The following is a 23,981-nucleotide window of genomic DNA, read 5'->3' on the forward strand; positions in this document are numbered from 1 at the left end:
GTATTTGAAGGAGATATATAGGATAAATGAAAAAACAAATTTTGTAGGCAATTATAAGTAATACATGATGTTGCTTTTACATGGTGCTTAAAATGAATATTATCTTTAAAAATAGCCACTTTATTAGAGCTCCCTATATATGTTCTCTGGTCCCTGTCCCTGTTTTAAATGAGGGTTAAATAATGGTCCCTGCCAGAAGCACAGTAGGAGAGGGACAGCCAATCACAGCCCTGCAGTCACACAAGCACAGACAGGCTTCAGTTCCGTATCAGGTCCTACTAGCTGCTGATTGGTTCCTGTCCTACAGTACAGTGAGCTGAGAGCCGCTGGCTCACCTGCACAGCTTGGGAATTCAGGGAGCAGGAAGTGGAAGAGAAGGGAAGGATTATTAGGGTTTTTGCAGAAATATGCAATAAATCAGCCTGAAACACTACTTTTTAAAGCACAATTCTTCTATATCTAAATGAGTATAATGCACTGGTACATTCTTATTTTCTCAAAATGTCTCCTTTAAAATATATGTAAGTGGATGCAAATCAGGTTGAAGCCTGTGTGAGTTGACATGTCTGTCAACATGATTTGGCTGTTCATAATTAAATTTAACTTTTCAGATGCCATACTGAGAAATACTACACTTTGGGCACAAATTATTGGAAGCATGTTACTGGGCCATAGGGCCGGAACTAGGGGTTGGCAGAGTAGGCGGTTGCCTAGGGCGTCATCAGTAAGGGGTGCACTTTTAAGGGGATTTTATTTTCTGTTTTTTTTTCTTTTTTCATTTTTTTTTCATTTTACTTAATTAAGAATTTATTTAAGTATTAATCCTGTCCGGGCGCAGCCGGAATCCATCCATCCCTCACCTTCTCCCTCCCTCTTGCCAGCAAGTAACAGATTCTGCAGGTGCGGTGCAGCGGTGCAACGTGCGTACGTGTGTCAATGTCATCACTGACGCGGTTCGCCGATGAAGAGAGGCAGAGAGCTGGCGACCTAGGCGTGTTGGTGTGGTTTGAGCGCCTCGCTGCTCTGTCCTCTGTCTCAGCCTCAGCATTCACAGACAGTTGAGTTGAGTTCAGCCTGAACTGAAGGAAGGTTGATAATATTCTATCAAGACACTAGTCTGTGACGCTTCCAGATTTGTGGGCCATATTTTTTCTATTGCTGCTGGTCTGGGCGCTGGCACAAGTAATAAATACTTGGGGGCAATATGATGTGATCACAGACAGTGATCTGATTTATGTTTGGTTCAGGTTGTTGCTGGCACAGGTACATACGTTGGAGGCAAATTGGGCAATAATTGTGATCTGATTTATTTTTGGCTGCTGCTGGCAAAGGTAAAGATTGGGGGCAATATGCTGGCTGCTGGACTTGTGTGCCAGGAGGGAGGGCTGTATGATGATGGCTGCTGGGCATGCTGGCACAGGTACAGGGGGGCTGTATGATGGATCAAATTATCCTACTGTTTTGTTTTTTTGACATTTTTTAGTTTAACATTACATATTTATATTTATATAAAGGAAACATTGTCGGACTGGAAAAAAACCTGGTGGGCCCCGACCCTCATGGGGCCCCTCCCCGATACTTGTTCTTTTTTTTTAAGAAAAAGGATTTTTGGTGATGCGTGCCTATGGGGCGCCGTGTGCGCATGCACATAGAAGGGGGCGCTGTATGCGGATGCGCACTGAGGCTGCGCCGTGCGACACGTCACAGTAGGGGGACTGGGGGCCTGTAGGGGGGCCGTGGACTGAAGTCCCGGTGGGCCCTGGGCCCCCAGTCCTAACCTGAAAGGAAAAGTTTAATTTCTTAATGTGTTTTACACTTTCTTGCTTTCTTTATTTAAAAACCTTTATTGCCTGCTTCAAAGGTATCTTCCTCTCTCTCTGACTCACCCTCCCTTACCAGCTCTCGCTCCCCTTCTCTTAGGGTAAGGTCACACTGAGTGTTTCGGGGAGATTAAGTCGCCTGGTGACTAATCGCTTCGTCTTTACGGCGACCAATCTCCAGAACACCTTCCCTCACTTTTGCGCAGGCTAGAATGAAAAATCGCCGGCGTTAAGCACATGCGGCAATTCGTTTTCAAGGTTTCCTCACGAGGAGATTGGTCGCCGCAAAGACGAAGCGATTAGTCGCCAGGCGACTAAATCTCCCCGAAACGCTTAGTGTGACCTTACCCTTACAGGCCCTTACCACCTCTCTCCTCTAGCAGCTTTCTCTCTCCCTCACGGGCTCTCTCACTCCTCAGCTCCCTCATTCTATGGCGCCCCCTCCTACTTAAAGCACAGATAACTAGATAGTAGAAACGCTTGACAGGTCTTGATTTTTGTTGCCTGCCTGCTTCAAAAGGCTTTCCCCCTTACACACACAGAAAGGAGAAAAGACAACAAAAATGTATATATTCATAATTCATATACTTCCATGTTGCAGTGGACACAGAACTGAGAGATATTGGGCTGAGAAACAGTTCCCGGTCTCCAAGCCAACTAATCCCGCCCTCCGTGCGTCAACAGAAGCGGCGATTTACCATTGGTCGGTGATATTCACCTATCCGAACCTTTAATTTTGCCACAGAAGGGCGGACTTGTTTCTCAGAAGCCACACCCACCACCAATTCGCGGTTGTCAATCAAGAAACGTCAGCTTGTGCTGTGCAGGTGCAGGGAGAGAATTGCTGCATTGGTGCAATAGGAGCTGAGCCGAACCAAGAGAGAAAGGTGAGCAAAATGCACCCACTTTGGCTTATTTTCCCTCTGCAGTGGATAAACCTGCAGCCTTCCAGGGGATGGAAAGGAAGCCTGAATGAGCGAAGATGATCTCATTGGTTGCTAGGCTATGGCTGCTGGGGAATTGTTGGAGATGTAACCTTCATTTGTCATGGGCACTGATGCTCGGTGCATCTCCTCTAAAGCCGCAAATGTATAGAACGAGGAGTCATTTTCTACTGCCTAGTTATTTCCATGGAAATGGTAGTCTGGAATATTTAGGTTTGTGGCTGTGTGAGCAGAGCTGAATGAGACCCCCCAGCTTCCTTTCTTTCCTCAGTACAATTTGCAATGAAGAGTGATGGGGGAGGGAGATGCTGGATTGTTGATGTGCATCCATACAACCATTCTTTCTGCACACAGCTCCCTATGCTATGGATTCATTCACCTTTATTTTCTATATGCACATATAATACCTACACATAATTATGTTACTAAATGACAAGCTTGCCTTAATGCAGAAGGATAGAGGCTTGCAGTAATTAGAACTGGGTGTAGCTGTAATGGAATAAGATCACATTGCATATAAAGAAGGGGCTGCTTTTAGTCCTAGGTTTATGGAAGGGGATGAAAGTGTAAATGTTATTTTCAGTGTGATTTCTGCTATAAACAATATCGTACTATGTAGATGACTGTTTTTAAACACAGATGTTTAAAATATAATATCTGAATAATTTATGGGGTGTATCTGAACAGGGTGCTTGTGTTTTGACTGTAGAAGTGCGTTTTTTTTCTGGATAGCGATATAAATCTGTGCTCCAAATGCATCAAATCTATAGCTGTCCGTTTGCAAAGTGATTGATGTTTAAGGTTATCCTTGTGACTTTTTTTTGCTCCTTTTACATGCTGGATACGCCAGATATACGTTAAATAATAAAATATATTAAACAGGGTTTCTTTACACATAAGTCATATATATATGCTGAGCGTAACTGCAAACACGTCACAAAAATACACAAAATGAGTCAAGACGTAGTGTATTTTTGGCTTGGAGTTGATCATACTTTTTCATCTCAGAAAGACAAGCTCCGTATAGCAGTCAGTAATTAAAAGCTTAATAACCTCTTCATCAGCATAGAAGCAGCATATTATTTGCCCCCTCTTCAGCATAAAAGGTTAACAGAAAGGGGCCAGTAGATATCACATATATATTTACTAGATTTACAACTGAATTAAACTGTAATAGAAGAGAGAAGCATATGCATTCTTTATTATATGCAGTATAAGTGATCTATTATGTTTACCTGTTTTTTTGCGCTTTATGCCTCATATCATAGACTCTATGGTGCTAGTAGCTACTGTATGTGCCTGACTTTCCTGCACCACAGATCCTATATTTCTGGGTTGATCTTTGATTTATGTCTTCTAAATGTTGTCTTACAACATGCAGTGTGTCAAAATTAAAGGTGCCAGACAGAGAAGGGCTTATTGGAAGACATACACCAGGGACCACCTTCCAGTCGTCCACCTTCCTGGAGGATGGCTTTTAATGATGCTGTGGTGCTATAAACTGTGCCATGGTTAAGAAGAATGGGGTGGTACACGGGTGAACCTAGTGGCAATCAGGCACCCAGGCTTGTTACAAGGTGGTACTTAATTGTAACAATAATGCAGGCACTGCAATGTAGACTTAACCTGAAAAACTGTGTTAAATTTGGAGGTGTTTGGTTTAAGGGATATTATTTAATCAGTGTTCCTTTGCTGTCTTTCTCCATCTCTCTTCATGGTTGAGAGATTTAAGAGCAATCTCTGCCACCAACAGGCACAGGTAAATTATCTTTAATTTTGGCAACAGTTCAGGTTTTTGACTGATTTTATTATGTTTGGGGAGCACGTGTTTCCCAGTTGTTATATTTTCCTCTATGCTGCCTTTTTGAACAAAGAACAGCAGACCTTGTGCAGGTATTTTAAAATATATTAATGGGGATGTTCACCTTTAAATTCAATTTTAGAATGATGAAGGGAGTGATATTCTAAAGGCAATTTGCATTTGGTTTTCAGTTTTTATTATTTGTGGTTTTTGAGTTATCTGCTTTTTATTCAGCAGCTTCGCTTTTTGCAGTCTGCACAATCTGGTTGCTAGGGTCCAAATTATCCTAGCAACCATGCGCTGATTTGAATAGGAGACTGGAATATGAATAGGAGAGGCCCTGAATATAAAGACGAGTAATAAAAAGAAGCAATAACCATACATTTGTAGCCTTACAAAGTATTTGTTTTTAAATGGTGTCAATGACCCCCAATTGAAAGCTGGAAAGAGTCAGAAGAAGGCAAATGTTTTAAAAACGATAAAAAAAATTAAGGCCAATTGAAAAGTTGCTTAGAATCAGCGAATCTATAACATACTAAAAGATCACTTAAAAGTGAACCACCCATTTAAGAATAATTTAATAATTGTTTTCTAAGACCAATAAAATGTTTTGTTTTTTTTAAATAATTTCATTTACTTAATTTCAGTCATATAGGTGTGATTAAATTAGGTAAGTGCAGCAGATAAACATAATAAGCCCAGGGGAAAAAACTAAACACTTATATGTTTTAGATGTATATCTGGACCATTTATTTTATAGAAAGTATTACCATACTGGTTATAGTGATGGGTGGGTGTATGTAGATAAGATGGATTTGCAGGTCAGTCAAGTTTAGGTGACAAAAGCTATTCAGGTTTGGGCAGTTAGTGGGTCCAGATGTTGCCTTAGTGCCTGCACCTGCCCTGTAACTTTTCTCTTGTAGCCCACATCCCTATTGTTACATAAATGTTAAGACCCCTTCCCCACTGTAATGTCTATGGCTACTTATTGATAAAATGCAAGGACTTCAGCCTGAGCACGTGTGCACCTTTTAAGGGTGAGTTAGCGTCCAGTTAAGTCTTTTTTTGGATATGCTTCTCACTAACTGTTAGGTGTGTGTACTTATATTATCCTTAGGCTATGTTACTTGTAGTGTTTTTCAGCCAACGTAATTCAGCTGGCTGAAAGAAACTATGTCCATAACATGGCTTGCATTGACTTGACAGGTGTGAGCACTTTTCACCCTAGGGTATTTTGGACCCCTAAAGCACAGACTTCCCCACTCAAGCAAAGAGGAACCTCTGGTGGGGTACTAAATGATGGATGACACGGAATGTTAAAAGGAGAGTATAGTACATATTTTGGACATTATAAATACATATTGATAAAAAAAATAATAAGATTATTAAAGTGCAGGGTTCTGCATTAGGGTGTAGTGTACTTCATGCACACTAGTTCCCTGCACCAATGGTACCTGAGGATACACTAATTTTAGTCTTGATGCTTGCAGGGCCACTGCAACATAAAGCTACTTTCCATGGGACAGTGTTGGACTGGCCCATGAAATACCAGGAAAACTCCCAGTGGGCCCAGCTGTCAGGTTGAGTGAGGAGAGTACAGGTATAGGACCTGTTATCCAGAATGCTTGGGACCTGGGGTTCAGGGCCGGAACTAGAGGTAGACAGAGTAGGCACGTGCCTAGGGCACAAAGCTCGGGGGCGCCAGGCACGTACCTGCTCTGTCGCCTACCAAGTGTCCGGTCCCGTCTCTCGCCGACTGCCGCTGGTATCTTTCGTGTAAATGCGCTTCTGCGCATGCGCGCTGGAGCCAAGTTTCGCTCATACGCGCTCTGGAGCCAAATTTTGCGAATGCGCGCTGGAATGAAGTTTTGCGCATGCGCAGTCGACCGCGCAACTGAGCCGGCGTCGTGGCCAGACAGGTTGCCTAGAGCAACTATTTTAGTTTGGATCAAGTACAATGTGCTGTTTTATTATTACTGAGAAAAAGGAAATTATTAAAATTCAGATTATTTGGATAAAATGGCATCTATGGGAGATGGTGATTCCATAATTCAGAGCTTTCTGGATAACGGATAACAGATCCCATACCAAAGGTTTTTTGGTGGGCCCCTGGTGTCCCAGTCCGACACTGCCATGGGGTATGAAACAGTAGCCCTGTGCCTTGAGGCAAAAAATTTTTTAAAAAAACATACCTTTCTAGGCTTCACTTGCAATTTGTATTGTTATGCAGTTAAAATTTAGCCAATAAAGCTTTAATGTACTCTATACTTGCAGCCGCCATACTCAAATGTCTTTTTATATATTCAAGTACAGAATCCACAGTTTATGATTTCAATTAGATAGTAGCTGGATTCCAGCTATGGTAGGTTTTCTTTGCAGTTGCTTTCTTAGATATTATCCTTTTCAGTATCAATAAAGAGGTAAGTTATACCATTCCTGTGTGAAACTACTGTATAATGAACTTATGAATAGCCCTGTCCACCCTTCCAATAATTAACCACAAAATGCAGTTTGCTCTTAGCACTCCAAACATGCATAAAATCAAAATGCCTGCTTATAGCCTAACTAAATTTAAATATCTATGTGCCCTTTAATAAGTCACACGTTTTAAGATCAGAAATAATTTTTTTGAGCAATGTTCTGTTTAATGCACAGTTGTTTCAACTGCCTTACCATTGCTGGCATTGTCACTTTTTTGGAAAAATAAATAAATACCAGCCTTCCTATATTTTTATCTTTCTTCCCTATTAATATCATTGCCATCAAGCTTCACTTTTACTGGCCAGACTGGTAAAATACCAGCCAGGTGGCAATCTTAAACCATTTACACCTGGTCTGTTGTGATATTTAATTGAATAACTGTAGACTTGTTGCATGGATATTGCCCTCCCCATATCATATCAGCCTCATTCACACAGGTTGCCAGCTACTAAAGCCAGAGAAGTTCCATTATATCCACATCAAAAGCACCATCAATTAAGTAGTAGTATCAGATATCTTCATGCTTCAATATTTTCTTGAATGAGATAAAGAGGCTTACAGATTCCTAGTACTGACTTGCTCCATCACATTTCATCAGTTCTTCCCCCATAATTTGATATTACTGAAACGCATCTCATTCGTCTTGGTCCTTGGCCAAAGCTTTTCTCCTGATCACGAACAGTGTATCTTGTTCTTGTGCCCAGTAATTTGTTTGTTGCTCACTATGTAGGCTTTGGATTTAATTGCAGTGCCAACAGCTTCTAAAAACAGGTAGCGGCTGAAATTTAACACATCACACTGCTTAGTTGCTACCCAAGCTATAAAGTATTTTCATTCATTTACTGTGAAATATTTTTCCATACCTCCGGGGATAGAAATGTTCTAGTTTACAAAAGGGAGTGGCTATGTGGGATGAAATCTTTGTTGCTGGTAAATATTTATAGAATAAATATTTTTTTTGCCCTCCCATACAGTCTTTGTATTGTATTGCTACTATTGTTGCATCTATATGCTTGAGGGCTTGACTATTTATGACTGATATATTGTAGTATGGATTTTATTTGCTGCTACCTATGAGCCCTAGGAAGTGCTCCTATTTTGAAACATTTATTTTATATGGGAGGGGCCTGACTATAGGCTTTGTTTACCAAGTGAGACCTTGGTGAAAGAGACTGAGCAGTGTGAGCATCACTGGTTTGCATTGTGCAAGGTACCCCCAGTTGCTCCAGAATGGCCCCACAAGTGAGACTTTGCTCATGTGTTTATATTGTCTTAACTTCCTGAAGAAGGGGGCCAAAAGGTTATCACTCATAGATGTTGGAGGACCATCAAGAACTGAGATGTTTCTGTCACCACCACCTTCTTTTATGCACCCACTGCTTCATCCTGGCATTGATTCTGACCCTCTATTAATATAATGGCCCAGATTATATAAGGCCTCGTCAATGTTTCTGTTACGTCTGCTTTTTCTGTTTCTGGGTTTACCTCTTTTTATTTTGTTTCCTACTCTCCTGGGTCTAGGGTTCCCACCTTTTTAAAAAAAAAATTACCGGCCAATGGTGGGGGCAGTAACTAAATGGGCAGGCCGTGACGCAAAAGGGGGCGGGCCATATGGCAAGAGGGGCAAAAGATGAAGAAAAGGTAAGTTTCCACCGGCGGGCCAAGGGCTTTTGTTAAGGGCTATGTTGCCAGTAAATTTGTAATACCGGCCCTGGCAGGTGTTTTACCGGCTAGGCTGTAATACCACCTTGACACCGACTTCTAGCTGGCTTGTTTTTTCAAAAGCAATAAAGTCCTTAAGCATGGATATGTACATTTTCTGCTGTATGCTATTTAGCTAGAGGTTCAAGTCTATTACCCAGGTTGTCTTGGTTAATCAGTGGGTTTCTCCCACTTTCTGAAGTAGTCCAAAGTTGCATCACATAGGTTTTCCCACTGGTGACATACATTGCTGCTAGTTGGAAGGAAACAAGGGATGTCTTGTCACCCTTTATCTCAGACAACAAAACATCTTATGTGCCTCTGCCCTTTGGATCTTAATTTGAGTATTTGTACATGTTTCACACCATGGGGGCTTCCTGTTAAAGGAACAGTAATTAAGTAATTAAAATATAATGTGGTGTTACCCTTCATTGCGAAAAATAGTGTCTTCAGAGACACTACTATAGTGTGTATAAATGAGCTGCTGTGTAGCCGTTGGAACATCCATTGATTCCAAAAGAGAAAAGGCACAGGTTACACAACAGATAAACTTTGTGGTATACAAAGAGTTTAGTTCTTCACAGGAAGATAAACAGTAGTCAAATGTCATTCACAGCTCCCTACTTGACTATATAATCAATACTTCCTTCATTTAAATTAGGACATTTGTTGCTAAGAAATTATTATTTATTTGTAGGTTCTAGGTCACATATGCACACTTTAAATGTATAAAAAGATTTTCCCCTATTTTCAATTTTACTGGACCTTTAAAATGACATGGTCAGACACTATTGATGAAGTGGTGGCATTTGTTGTAGCTCCAAATATCTCTGAGGTATAAGGCCCAATTTTTAAAGAGATCATCTTGCCTTTGGCTATAACAAATTAGATTTTTGTTTGTCTGCCTTGTAAGGTCTCCCACTGGAAACTGGATTTAGCTTCTAGGGGCAATGTTGTGGTTTGTGGAATTCTAAGGTACTTCCAATATAGTTTAAAATGTAATTTTTTGTTGTTGTTACAGATGAGTGGAATAGTTTGCCTTGTTTCACAGAGAAAAAAAAACGCCCATAGACCATAAAGCATAGAAAAAAATGTTTGAAAATTTGTCACACAAAAAAACGCCCATTGACTTGAATGCGTTTGCCAACTTTGTTGCTGTTTTGCAAATGACCTTTGCAAAATGAGACGGGTCAGATATACCCATCATTATATTGTTTTTATTTGTAAGTTTAATTAGTGTTAAAAGCAGTTTCTGTGTGACTTGATTTCTCTGCACTGCTGGTTGGTATCCTGAATCTAAAAACAATGTAGCAGAAGCAGTGGGAAAAGACCTGGGGGAGAATTAATTTGTGTTTTATTGCTTTGAGTGTGTTACAAAAAGAGACTTACAAGTACTGTTTTCAGCTGCAGCAACACATACAAACAACTTTAAAAAAAGTGTTATTAATGTTTTTTTGGAGGAGGACCTCAAATGTTAATTGAAGCATGATCTCTGTTGGTGGAGAAAAGGCCAATCCTTGGTCACTGAAATCTACCTGTCATTGGGCTTACTTTGGCCAGCAAATGCACACTTGAGCATTTTTGGCCAACATTATCCGCATGTGCTCACCTACAAACTAAAGCTGGCCACAGACATGCAGATTTTAGCCTTGTATCTGATGAACGATTGTACGTTGCAATCTTCCGACTTGCCACTAACCATTCAGATAAAATAATAGGGATGCACCGAATCCACTATTTTGGATTCAGCCGAACCCCCGAATCCTTTGCGGAAGATTTTGTGACAAAAAGTCACAATATTTCCCTCCCGCCCCAAATTTGCATATGCAAATTTGGATTCAGGTTCGGCCAATCAGAATCCTGCTGAAAAAGGCTGAATCCTGGATTTGGTGCATCCCGTATTAAATAAAGTAGTAAAATAACTAATCAGATGTTGTTCTGACTGTGACAGCAATTGTATGAAAGTTATTTCTGACAAATAGTAGTGATAGCCATCCATTGATATTGTCAGGCAATACATGCAGAGAATTTATCATTAGCCAAAATAAATCTTCTAATGACCGATCACCATGGTACGGAAAATGTCGGGACGATCCACACATTGTCCGATAATCGTACAAACCTTCCATTCATACAGCTTTATTTTTGCATCTCTGATCAGCTTAATCCCAACTATACACATGGGGTTGCATCAGGATTTAAAAATGAATTGTATGACAGCTACTGTGGCAGAAGTGGGGTAGAGCAGAAGGGAATTGGAGATAAGAAGAGAACAGCAGTTTTGCAGAGAAAAGAGAGCAGAAGGGCAGAGCAGAAAACAAAGCTAAAGACGGGAACCACAGAGAATGCTTGGAGAAAGGAAAAACAAAAGATGAAGAAGGGACATGACAAAAACAGAAGGAATAAACAGCAGAGGGGAGAGTTGAAGGACAGGTTAAAAATGAGAGAGTAGAAGGAATGTATAGAGAAGAGGAGAGCTGAAGGAACTGTGGTTAAAGGAGAAGGAAAGTTGTCTTGCACTTGGGGATGCCAAATGTTAGGCACCCCCATGTGATTGTATTTACTTACCTGAAACCCCAGGCCGGTGCTCATATCAGCAGAAAAGAAGACTTTCCTTCTCCTTTAAATGAAAAAAAGAAGAAAAGACAAACGTAATAAAAAGAAAATTGACATATATGTACATCTGAAGCCTGCTTTCCCATCCTGTGAATTATTATCTAGTATTATGCCAAACAAGGGGTTTTCTCCACCATTCTTTCTTCACTTTGATTTCCTTCCTTCTGCTCAAAATCATTGCATATTGACAGTCACAGCATCAGCCTATTAGTGCACAGATGGGCTAATGTATACGTTGGTGGAGCACAGTGATATAAGGGCAGAAGGAAGTGGATGCTTATGTGATATGACCCTTTGTGTAATTCTTTCTATAGCCCCTAGGAACCTTTATTGTATATCTATGTACTCTGTATCTGAATGCAAGCTATAATGTTATGTTATCAGACATATGTTAATGGCTCCCTGTTATGTCCTTAACAAACAGAAGCATCAAGTGAATAGAAGAAAATGGGTTAGCTTCTTATCTGCGTTTTCCGTTGATTGTCCCAAGGAATGGGTATTTGCGTGACCTTTCTTCTTGCTGTGCTGTGGAGTATCCTCTGCCTCCCTGAAGATTTCCCTGGGGCTTTAATTATTCACTTTTCTGCTGAAAGGCTGTGCAGGACAGAAATAGGGATTGTCAGCATATATGCTAAATGGAAAACTGTGCCTTTTTACCTATGTATTAATATATATATATATATATATATATATTTCTGTAACAGGGAAAATACAATACAGTTTTACCAAAGCTCTCCATGCCTAATTCTTAGGGTTTTTTTTGGCAAGGAAATTATTAAAGCTTATAGCTTGTTTGGATTGATTATAGAACACAGTATAACTATTCCTGATTGGAGGCAAAACCAGCCTATTGGGTTTATTTAATGTGTAAGTGATTTTTATAGTAGACATAAGATTTAAAGATCCAAATTACAGAAATATCCGGAAAACCCCAGTTCCCGAGCATTCTGGATAACCGGTCCCATACCTGTATATACTGTGGCCTGACCATGAATGCTCACTTCAGCAACATGGCAGAGATTTCCCATAGAGTCTATTTCTTGTTTTCTGAACTATACATCAATGTCAGTGTCTTAAAAATGGTTGTTTTAGCATTTAACTTTTTTTTACTTTTAACAGATTCAGTGGAAAATATTTGGAATTGAAATTGAATTGTATTTTTGCAATATGGTGTTGCATTTAGATACACCCCATGAGATATTGTTTATTAAATATAAAAATCTTAATGTTTTTAGAATCACTACACATTTGTCACTGTTGCAAATTAAAGGGCCAGTAACATTAAAAACAAAAGTCTTTTAATGGCTATATGCTGTTGAGGCAGCCATATTGCTTTATGTGCCATTGCCCTAAATATTTATTATCTTAAATGAGTGTAAGGAGCCATGAATGACGCTTTATCCGGTTATCAGGACAAATGTACTGACACTGTTATATTCTAAATAGATTAACTGTTTTTATTACAGGTATATGACCTATTAAACAGAATGCTTGGAACATGGGGCTTTTCAGTACAAGATACTGCTTTATTATTACAGAGAAAAAGGAAGTTGTTAATAAAAGTTAAAATTATTTGCTTAATATGGACGATATGGGAGATTTTATTTTGGAGCTTTCTGAATAAGTGGATCCCATACCTTTATATGAAAGTGGGCCATACAGCTGGTCATTGCTGCTCCCCCCCAACCTTTGGAAAGTGCATCATATATATGTGTGTGTATATAGATAGATAGATAATATATAGCTAACTCATTGTTTTGTTCATAGTGGTTAGGGCCGGGCTGAGCGGGAGCAATAGGCAACCCGGTCGGCTAACCCTGCCCCCCGCGTACACCATAATGGATGGAGGAAGGCAACAAAGGGTAGGGGGGTAGAAAGGGGAGAGTGACAGAGGAGGGAGGCAAGAGCAGCAGAGGGGAGTTAATCTGTAGTAGACAGAAGACCCTTGAACAGGCACCTGCTCAGTGCCCCCACATCTTTGCGCCCACTAGGCAGGTGTCTCTTTTGCCTACCCCTAGTTCCGGCCCAGCATACTGGTCATATTTTTCTTTAAATATTCTGTGTAGCACTATGGCATACACCCTATGGGGCATATATTGTAACATTGGCGACAAACCTCACCGGTGATGCCAATATAGATTAGAACAGCCTACAAATTAGAAAAGATATGATTGATGTGCTCACCTGTGATGTTTGTGTAACGAATCCTACTCACCCTGGCGGTCTAGTGGTGCAGCGGGGACGCCTGACACGGACGCCCGACACGCCATCGGCGGTAAAAGCCCCCCACGCCGCTCCATTGTCTCCCCTCAGGCGCCGGTTCCCTAGGGCGCGCGCGGGGCACCTCTGCGAAATTTAAAGGCGCATTGACACAAAATTCAAAATGTACAAAAGGCGCATTTGGGCTTGTGATATTTGCCCGTTATAGGATTGTGTTCCTGGTGCTTCTGAGCTGTTAAGCTATATGTTATCTGATTCTTGATTCCTGTTGTGACTCCTCTGATTGATCTCCTGGTTTTGATCATTGCCTGCCTGACTACATTTATACTTGCCTGCCTCAACCCAGCCTGTTCTGACTACTCTGTTGCCAAACGCCTTGTACTTCGACCTTCTGCCCAAAAGACTTTGCTTTACAGTCGTGCCCCTTTGCCTGTTCAGAACCCTTTGCTTGGCACCTCTCTTATTAAGACCTGGCGGCATCCAATTAGCCTAGGGCTCCTCCCGAGGTGAAAGGCGGCTGAAGATAGAGCTGAGACCAGGGTGCTTAGCATCGGTTCTGGATTAGGGTGCCGACCGTGACAGTTTGGCTCCAGTGTTATAGAATATTCCAATTTAGTGTTTATTAAACTGGAACATAAAGATGCTTCTGTGTATAAGCCCTAAAAGTGGCCATAGACCCACTGATAATATGGTACGAAACAAATTTTCGTACAATATTCGGTGTGTGAACAGTGGAAGACGAGCCAACCAATATTGGCAGAAGACTTGGATATTGGTCAGCTTGTCGATCGGGCCAGACGGACAATTTTGATTGGGTACCTATGAAGGCACCTGAACATCGGCCATTTTTAGTGCTGAATCGTCAGATACAGGTAGAATTCTATTGTTTCTACTTGTAAATCTGACGATTCAGCTCTTCATGTGTGTATTGAAACAGTCTTTTCTGGAAGGAACTTTTCCTGGAAAGATCGTAATTGTTAAGTCTATGGCCACCTTTAGCAGTCTCTAGAAGGAAGGATAGAATGAAGCATTACATGGATGTTTCTTTTAGAAAACTGTCATTGTACAATATATAATAAACCTATGCGTGTATGCCTGTGAATATCATAACAAATCACCTTCAGTCAGCAAAATGAAATATGCTGTATTTATATCATTGCTTGTTTTATTTGATTCATTGGTTATTCACTCTTGGATTCACACTCCCCTCCCCTGCCATACAGCAGACATTACTGTAAATTGATACCACAAAATAAAAGGTGTTTTCTCTGCTCAGTAAACACTGGATACATTTGCATAATAAGCAAAAGAAATATAAATTCAGTGTTGGAAACCATGTGACATCAGTTCCCTTCCCCCGTACATATGTTCAACCAAATGCAGTATCTCTGGGCTGACTAAAGAACAAGTAGCAGGATTCAGGCACACAGGGAATATGCTGCCCGGAGGAACTAGTGCAACCAATGACCCAGGAACCCAGTGACCTTAATAGACTATACATGTCTAATCCAATTGGCTACGCATGCACAGACCAAACACTGTTTAGGATAGCAGCATTTTGATAATGCTTGATTTTAATGGCTTGTTGTTTTCTTTCATTGTATCATTGTTTTGTGGCAATACTTTACTTGGCATATAAGGGATGAGATTGTCAGTCCTAGTATACCACAGCTTTCCAATCTCATTTATCTTTTTATTCGCAATTGTGACTGCAGAATTTAGGGTATCCTAAAGCAGCAAAGTTGGCTTTTATTAGATATTATTTTTGAGGCCTAGGAGCTGAACTTAAGCAGCGAACCAGTCCAATTTCTGCCATTTAGATGCATGACAGAGGTGTATTTAAGTAAAGGTAATTTTCCCCTTTCTTTTTCATCTGGCCGACTTTCAGCCAGATATCGATCGGGGAAGCATGTCGGAGGACCCCACACACGGGCCAATAAGCTGCCGACTCGATCTGTCGCTTTTATGCCCCTCTGTATTTGTTTAATTACGGTTCACAAGAATCATGCAAGCACCCTTAAAGTGATAGTGATATTTTTAGAAATATTCATTTACATTAAAAGTTACCTATAGTTCATGTTGATCATTTCCTAAACCTGACTGTTTTGCCAACCTGACTATGCCTTCTTAACCTGCCTGTTACTAATGCTAATGAACTACTGCTGCACAAATATGGCAACCCCATTAAAGAGGAACATGGGGGGAAGAAAGGTCATGTAAAAGCATCAGGCAAATACCTTTATGGCAAAACTATAAATCTTATTCAAAGACAATGATATGATATAAAAAAGGCTATTTTCTGGTGTCCGTATCTCTTTAAGATTTGTTAATCATTTTCTACCACCTAAAACTGCCTCCTACAATGCCCATCTTGTTTTCCCAGATCCGAGATTTTCATAACCTTGGTTAATCAAAACGACTATAGAAATATATCTTCTATTTCCAGTCCTATCGCTTTTTGTAATGTCTTTGATTTGACCCCTCACTGTCAAGAGTATCTGCTTTCTGCAACAAGAAAACATAATCCATCATTTCTATATTTAGGTTGCAGCTCAGCCGGGTTTTTTTTTTCTTTTTCCATTTTGTTAATGGATTTGTACACAGAATACCATACATTTACTAGTCAACCCCATTCATTTTGCTCCGTGACTGCAGCAGCAGAATTTTTTTTTTTTTTTTTTTAAATATAAGCTGGATACCTAAAGATGCCGCTGCCTATACCATTTGACTTTGTGTTTACAGGCCAAGAACCATGTGTACAAGCAGGCAGCACAGACCTTTGCATGCTTCTTTGCCAGCTGATAAATGCTGGTGGAGAAAATACCACATGTGCTATTGCCCAATTAAGTACAGGTATGGGATCCTTTATCCAGAAAGCCTTCTCCCATAGACTCCATTTTATCCCAATAATCCAATTCTTTCCTTTTTTTCTCTGTAATAATAACACAGTACCTTGTACTTTATCCAAACTACAGTATAATTAAGCCTATTGGGTGTATTTAATGTTTACATGATCTAGTAAACATAAGGTATGAAGATCCAAGTTACAAAAAGATCTGTTCTGCAGAAAACCCTGGGTCACCAGCATTTTCACCAGGTTCCATATCAGTAATGCCTTAACTTATGTGATGAATTATCTGTAAACATCCCACTTAAACCATATCTGACTAACTATTCATAAACTTACATTCAAAAGTGTCCAGTCAAACATAAATATTTAAGGCACAGAGAGATCAAAGGATCCATCTATGGCCAGGTTATGTGAGTTAAGCCTAGTAGATGCTTAGCAAAGGTTCATTTTCTAGGAGAAATTGGTATCAGCTGAGATTGTTGCTTTATCAAGCAGAATTTTTCAACTGAAGACACATTTAGGCACATTGACATCAGAGTGTGATGACTAAAGGTGGCCATACACATAGAGATCTGCTTGTTTGGCGATTTCGCCAAATGAGCAGATCTCTTCCCGATATGCCCACCTTGAGATGGGCGATATTGAGCTGATCTGAATGAGGGCCCTGATCTGATAATATGGGCGGTCGGATTGTGGGACCGCATCAGCGAACAGATGTGGTCCGTGATCCAATGGGATTTTTACCCCTGTCTGGTCGACAGCTGCCGACTTTCGGGCAGAAACCGATTGGGGAAGCCTGTCGGAGGACCCCGCACACGGGCCAATAAGCTGCCGATTCGGTCTGTCGTCAGCTTTTATTGGCATGTGTATGGCCAGCTTTAGAGAGAAGAATATAAATATTGATTAGGTGACCTTGGCCCAGTATCAACAATTTGGTTATATTTGGGGCATATGGAGACCCCTTAGACAAGAACTGCATCAACAATGCAATATGGTCAATGTCAACATTATAATGTGATCGCTTGTCACCCAAACCAACAATGGGATCTTATTAGTGCCTATGAAAATCTAATTTAGCCCATTGTGTTGGTGGGTCTGGAGTGGCTGTGTCGGCCCTTATATGGCCAGCTTGACTTTATACAGGCCTCAAGTATTTAGTGGAGTTTTATTAAGTAACAGGTTACAGAACTGGGATGTTTATATTTTCTTGGGGATTAAGTAAATAATATAGATGAATAATAATAAACAACAAATATCTCCATGGGCTAATTTGATAGATTCCTTAATCCTAGTTTACCAAGTAAAACTACTGTTCATATGACCGGTATGGGATCTGTTATTCAGGATGCTCGGGACCTGATGTTTTCCAGATAAGGAATTTGCATCACCATACCTTGTGTCTTTAAAAAAAAATGTAAACATTAAATAAACCCATTAGGATTGTTTTGTCTCTAGTAAGGATTCATTGTATCGTGGTTGGGATCGAGCACAAGTTCTGTTTTATTATTACAGAAAAAAAGGTAATCATTTTTAAAAATCTGATTATAATTCAGTTTATGGGAGACGGCCTTCCCCTAATTCTGAGATTTTTGGATAATGGGTTTCCAGAAAACAGATCCTATACCTGTACCACTGTTGATGTTCGTCTCACATTCTATACAAATGTCACTTGAGTGGGAGTGCCAAACACTACAGAGAAGTTCAGAAAAAAATGTATAATCTAGTGAAGTATGCTAAATACTACAATATACTCCCCTGTGCTTGGTGCCTAATGGACAGTGTCAGACTAACAATATTATATGTGATGGGAATCTCCTAGTGATAACATGCACAAACATAATAATGCTGAGTGCTCAAACCTGGCAACCTGAGACTCAATGTACAAACCTGATATTGGCATAAAAAATAACTTCTACCATTTTATGCCTAACTGGCCACCTTTAAATAACTGTATGTTGGTTTCATCTCATTGAATGGATCTAACTCCTCACCAGACTACTTCCCATGGTACAAGATGGGTATGGTTGCTCAATACAGCTTACATGAAGAGATACTAGCTGTCAACCAATGCAAGAGGCAAACCTATCACTGGAACCTATCACACAGACAAGAAACGTGAGGTTTTCAACCTATTTTTTCGTCACAGCTTGCAGCCGTTGTGTGACCTTCCTATTGATTCATGTGAATGTGGTTACTCAAGTGGCACATCAAGCGTATCTGTACATGTTTGTGGCTTTTTATCAATCCAGGGCAAGGAATTTGTTGACTGAATACATGCTTATCTTGCCTACAATATTTAAGCAATAGATAGCTTATATCATATTAAGTGACATATTAAAGAATCTGGTATATATATTTTTTTTTATATATATTTGGTATATACAAAATGGAATATATATTTAACTAAATATTGCCCTTTTACATCTCTTGCCTTGAACCACCATTTCGTGACAATATCTGTGTTGCCTCAGAGATCACCTGACCAGAAATACTACAACTCTAACTGTAACAGGAAGAAGTGTGGAAGCAAAAGACACAACTCTGTGTCTGGTTTGTTTGTGTGCACCATGGGGGTGGCCATTATTTTTTAAAATGGCAATTTTCTATTTATGATTACACAATACTTCTAAAAAAAGTATATTATTATGAAAATGGTTTATTTACATGAATTAGGGTTTTACATATGAGCTGTTTTATGCAATATCTTTTTATAGAGACCTACATTGTTCAGTGGTATAGTTTTCCTTTAATTGCCATGTATCTAAACCATTTCTGCATTTGGTAATTGGACAAGTCAGTATGCTGGACGAAATAGGCTCAATTTGGTGGATTGGATTGATAATCGTGGCATTGAAGTGGGCATTGGCTTGCTGCTAAATCTTTATATTTAATTGTTCCTCTGGTTAGGCACTCCACTAGTTTAGATAATATAGTGTTCATGTTGAATTGAGAAGCAATATCTATGTGCAAAAATGAACTGTTAATCTGTTGTGGAAGGATTAAAGTAAAATCAACATACAACAAAAAAGCTACCTCCTCAAAGCGATGGGAAGAAATTGTATGGAAAGATGGACAATTATGTCTTCATGTATTAAACTTTATGATTAACAGGCCTGTAGTCTATAATGTCAAAGCAGGCTATTTCTGGCTGTGTTGTCTTTATATTGCCAAATTTCAATAGCTTTGTGAAAATAAAAAACTCATTCAGGCATGCAACTGGGATGCTGAATATTTAACAGTGCATGGGTTCCCTTGCTTTGATCACATTAGCTAAAAATACTCTATGAAACTTGCATGGTCTTCTCTAAGGCAAATGAATATTCTGGATTTCTGCAATGGATCATGACAGCCAAGCTTTCTAGTGGGCTGGGGAATATTAGCAATACATCTCTATGGAACTGAACACAGTGCTCTGTCTTTAATCAGTAATGCTTTGTCGTCTTCTGTAGATATTTGCTTTTTTTTAATGTTTCCTTTCATGCTATATGGAAACTGTGAAATAAAGCAGGGTTGCATATACATTCGGAACTAATTATATAATTTGAGGCCCATAGACCCCTGTGCAAATTTAGTCCAAGGACCTCTTCCTTGGGCTAAAAAACACTGGTTTGTTAAAAATGTATTTTACTTGTGTCTATTGGTGCAATAACAGTCTTACACTTGGAGGCTTATTTATTAAAGGTTGGATTTCAGTGGTTTTAGAGGTTATTCAACCCACAACTAAACTCACAAGGATTGTCATTGAATTTATTAAAAGTTCCTATTCTAAAAAGTATGAATGAAAAAAGTGCTGAACTATCCAGAAAAAAACCAAATATGAATACCTTCAAAAACCTCTAAAAATTCAGTCTTTCGGACAGTTCGTAGTGAAAAAAAATCTGAAAACTAAAATTCTGGTTTAAAAATGGTCCGAAAGGATCATTGCAACTCCCGTTGACTTCTATACATCTCAACAACTTTTACTTGCCAACGTTTTGCCTTTTTCATGGATTTTACACTTATTAAACCTTGAATTTTTAGAACTATAGGAAAACCACCATTTTTTTTTTTACAATTTGTGGTAAAAAAAGGAAATTCAATTGTTAGTTAATGGGCCCCTTATGCTTGATTGAGGTTTTTGAAGCGTCGTGTGCAAAGCTGTGGCCTCCTCTACACAGGGTAGAGAATCATGCACGTTAAAGTATTTCAGCAGCACTCATAGGTGGTGAAAATGAAACTTTATCCGTGCCACCAACCAGGAGCATACATGGGTCTATTGGTGCTGATATTGACTGGTTGGAGCTGATCTACCTATGTACTCAAAACCAGTTCCACTCGCTTTTAACCCTGCCAGCCTGCATATAAGGGTGTCTTGCCATGGACAACAGGATAGTTTTAAGTTCCATTTGCTTATCACTGTTGGGCATTTCCATTTATACAAAATTAAATCATTTACAGGGTATTTTTCCTCTTGGGCATAAAGCATAACTTACATGATTAATATGTGAAAATGAATTATTCATGCACAGTTAATCATATATTTATGATTGCCCAAAGTCTTCTCTGACCATTTTTTTGTAAGCTATATCTTGTATATATAAGTTAACCAATGACTAATATGGAGTTCAATGACAAACCTTCTTTTTTAAGAAAAGACTGCTCATAAATATTGACATTTGCCTTATACTTGGGTTTTTTATTCTGCCCCTTGATAAAATGAACGGTCTTGTTACAAATAAAAAAAAAATCAATGAATGTGAGGCATATTATTACGCCTAATAAAACTGCATTCCAGACATAATCTGAGTACCCTCAGAAAAAAAGGATGAAAAAAGCAATGTATCAGATGGAGACACATTTAGTAACTGTTACTAAATGCCTTTGTGGGAAGGTTCTTTCTCCGCTACGCACACTTTGTATAATGTACTGTTATTCAAAACCCAGCTCTGCTGCTAGATCTAGTTACCAGTTCCCATTGACTTTCTGAAGCAAGGATGTATCTTTTATAGCAACTGGCCATAGAGATGAGGTTGGTGGGGCGGGGGGGGGGGGGTAGATAGTGTTCAAAGACAAAATGCTGCACAGTTCTTTACATTTACTGGCCCTTTAGATATGTTTCTCTGCTTACATGAATTACATCAGCCTCTGGGAATCTATATTTTTTTATCATTTAAATGATATAGTCACATTGAAGCAGTTATATCACTTAAAAATCCACATAGTGGTGAGCAGAACGTCCCCCTTAGCTATGAAGAACAATAATATGTTAGCAGAGTTATACTATATGTTTTCCAGCGAGTGCCTATTTTTAAATTAAAAAATGGTAAAATGACACAATTTGACTTCATTCAAAAAGGTTGCTTTGTCACTGACAGCCTGTTTCACTTTTTTCCGATATTTTCGACATTTCATGCCTCCTTGTTTTAATCTTGAAAGTTTGGATTTGCTTGGGTATATATGGTTGTCACTAAAGGCAAATGGCAATTGTGCACATACTTAATAAAGTGAGAGAGGAGCATTTGCACTATATATATTTCAGGTATGGGATCAGTTATCCAGAAACCATTTATCTAAAAAGCTCTGAATTACGGAAAGCCTGTCTCCCATAGACTCCATTTTATCAAAATAATTCAAAAAAATGTAAGATGATTTGCCTTTTCTTTGTAATAATAAAACAGTACCTTGTACTTGGTCCCAACTAAGATATATTGAATCCTTATTGGAGGCAAAACCAACCTATTAGGTTTATTTAATGTCTACATGATTTTCCAGTAGACTTAAGGTATGAAGATCCAAATTACGGAAAGATAGTTATCTGGAAAACCCCAGGTCCCGAGCATTCTGGATAACAGGTCCCTTACCTTTATATCACAATGATTAGGATTTTTTCCTATAAGAGAAATGATTATCTTCTTGCGTCACTTTCTATGTTTAATCCCACTCCAAAATCTTGCTGTCTGGTTGCCATAGCATTGAGCCTATAACTTGTTAACACAGCATTTTTGTTCTCTTTCCGCTCATCACCAGTCTCTCCCTCTCTCTTTCTCTCTCGATGCAGATGGCATCTGCTACAGACTCACGTTATGGCCAGAAAGAGTCCTCCGACCAGAACTTTGATTACATGTTCAAGATCCTAATTATTGGGAACAGCAGTGTGGGCAAAACCTCTTTTCTCTTCCGATATGCAGACGACTCCTTCACCCCAGCATTTGTCAGTACGGTGGGAATCGACTTCAAAGTGAAAACTATTTACAGGAACGACAAAAGAATCAAGTTGCAGATCTGGGTAAGGCTGTAATTAGCCAAGAAACATCTCTTTGTTAATGCCTCTAATTGCAGCTGTATTGTTTTGGGTCTGTGCCTAGTAACAAAATCTAGCACCTGTATTTTAAAGTCAGTGTTCACACTGCCAAATATTACACATTTTGTTCTCTTTTAAATAAAAGTGTAGCCAATGATAAAATTGAATCTGTACAGGTATGGGATCCGTTATCCGGAAACCCTTTATCCAGAAAGCTTCGGATTACAGAAAGGCCGTCTCCCATAGACTCCGTTTTATCCAAATAATCCAAATTTTTAAAAAGGATTTCCTTTTTCTCTACAATAATAAAACCGTACATTATACTTGATCCAAACTAAGATCCAAACTAAGATATAATTAATCCTTATTGGAAGCAGCACCAGCCTATTGGTTTATATAATATTAAAATGATTTTCTAGTATATTTAAGGTATGAAGATCCAAATTATCTGGAAAACCCCAGGTCCAGAGCATTCTGGATAACAGGTCCCGTACATGTACATTGGGGTTGAGTTATACAATACTGGTCCAGTGGGTTTCTCAAGCTGTCTTGTTGGGGACAGTAAATACCATTGGGTGACCACAGTTGCCCCTAGACATAGATTTAAGGGTCTGATTGCTGGTCTCTTTAATTCTGAGGCCCACCAGTGAATGGCTTGCATCTGTGTTTCATATGATGGATAAGGTCTATGTTCATAGGGGTTATTGTAGTTCATTTTTTACTTTAGGCCTTATATGATAAACTTTACCTCACCAGCTTCTGCTGAAATCTGGAGAAAAACTTGCACTTTTTGCAAGTGTTCCCAAGTGCATTTTTTTATTGCACTAATCTGAAATTAAGGTTCAGTATTCAGCCAAATCCAAAAGGTATGGATTCCATGCATCCCTAAAACAGAGATAAGCAACCCTAGAGGTGTAAATGATCTATTTGCAGTTATTGTGCAGATAAATGATAATTCTATGATACGGTGGTTGGTGCTGTATTCTCCCTTCAAACGTACATCAAAAGAATGTTGATGGTGTTTCCCAGCCCCCAAAAAAGTAAAAGAATTTCCACTGAATAATGTGGAAACAAATTATATTTTTGTGTTTCCCAGCCCCTCAAAAAGTAAAGAATTACAGTACATTACATGTGTTTTCCACTGAATAACGTGGACAAAAAAATAACCAGTTTTTGAAATAACAGACTTAATTACATATATCAAACAGCTCTGATAAAGACTATAGAGGCAGCAGCTGTTTCTGTACCCAAGTTCCCCCGCCTTGCT

The 23,981-nt window shown here is 39.3% G+C and overlaps 1 protein-coding gene across 2 annotated transcripts in view; it reads left to right on the top strand.

The window, feature by feature from the left end:
• Window positions 1-2,566: 2,566 nt before the first annotated feature.
• The window catches only part of rab3a.S (RAB3A, member RAS oncogene family S homeolog), a 32,938-nt gene continuing 11,523 nt past the window's right edge, over window positions 2,567-23,981 (top strand). Inside the window, exons 1-2 of one of the 2 annotated variants that reach the window (XM_018243656.2) lie at window positions 2,567-2,707; window positions 22,472-22,699. In XM_018243656.2, the coding sequence (XP_018099145.1) occupies window positions 22,472-22,699 (228 nt within the window). In that variant the 5' untranslated portion in view covers window positions 2,567-2,707. Of the gene's footprint in view, window positions 2,708-22,465; window positions 22,700-23,981 lie in introns of those variants that run through there. The other variant, XM_018243655.2, reaches the window with a different exon arrangement.

Source organism: Xenopus laevis, chromosome 1S (assembly GCF_017654675.1).
Source record: "Xenopus laevis strain J_2021 chromosome 1S, Xenopus_laevis_v10.1, whole genome shotgun sequence".
NCBI lineage: Eukaryota > Metazoa > Chordata > Amphibia > Anura > Pipidae > Xenopus > Xenopus laevis.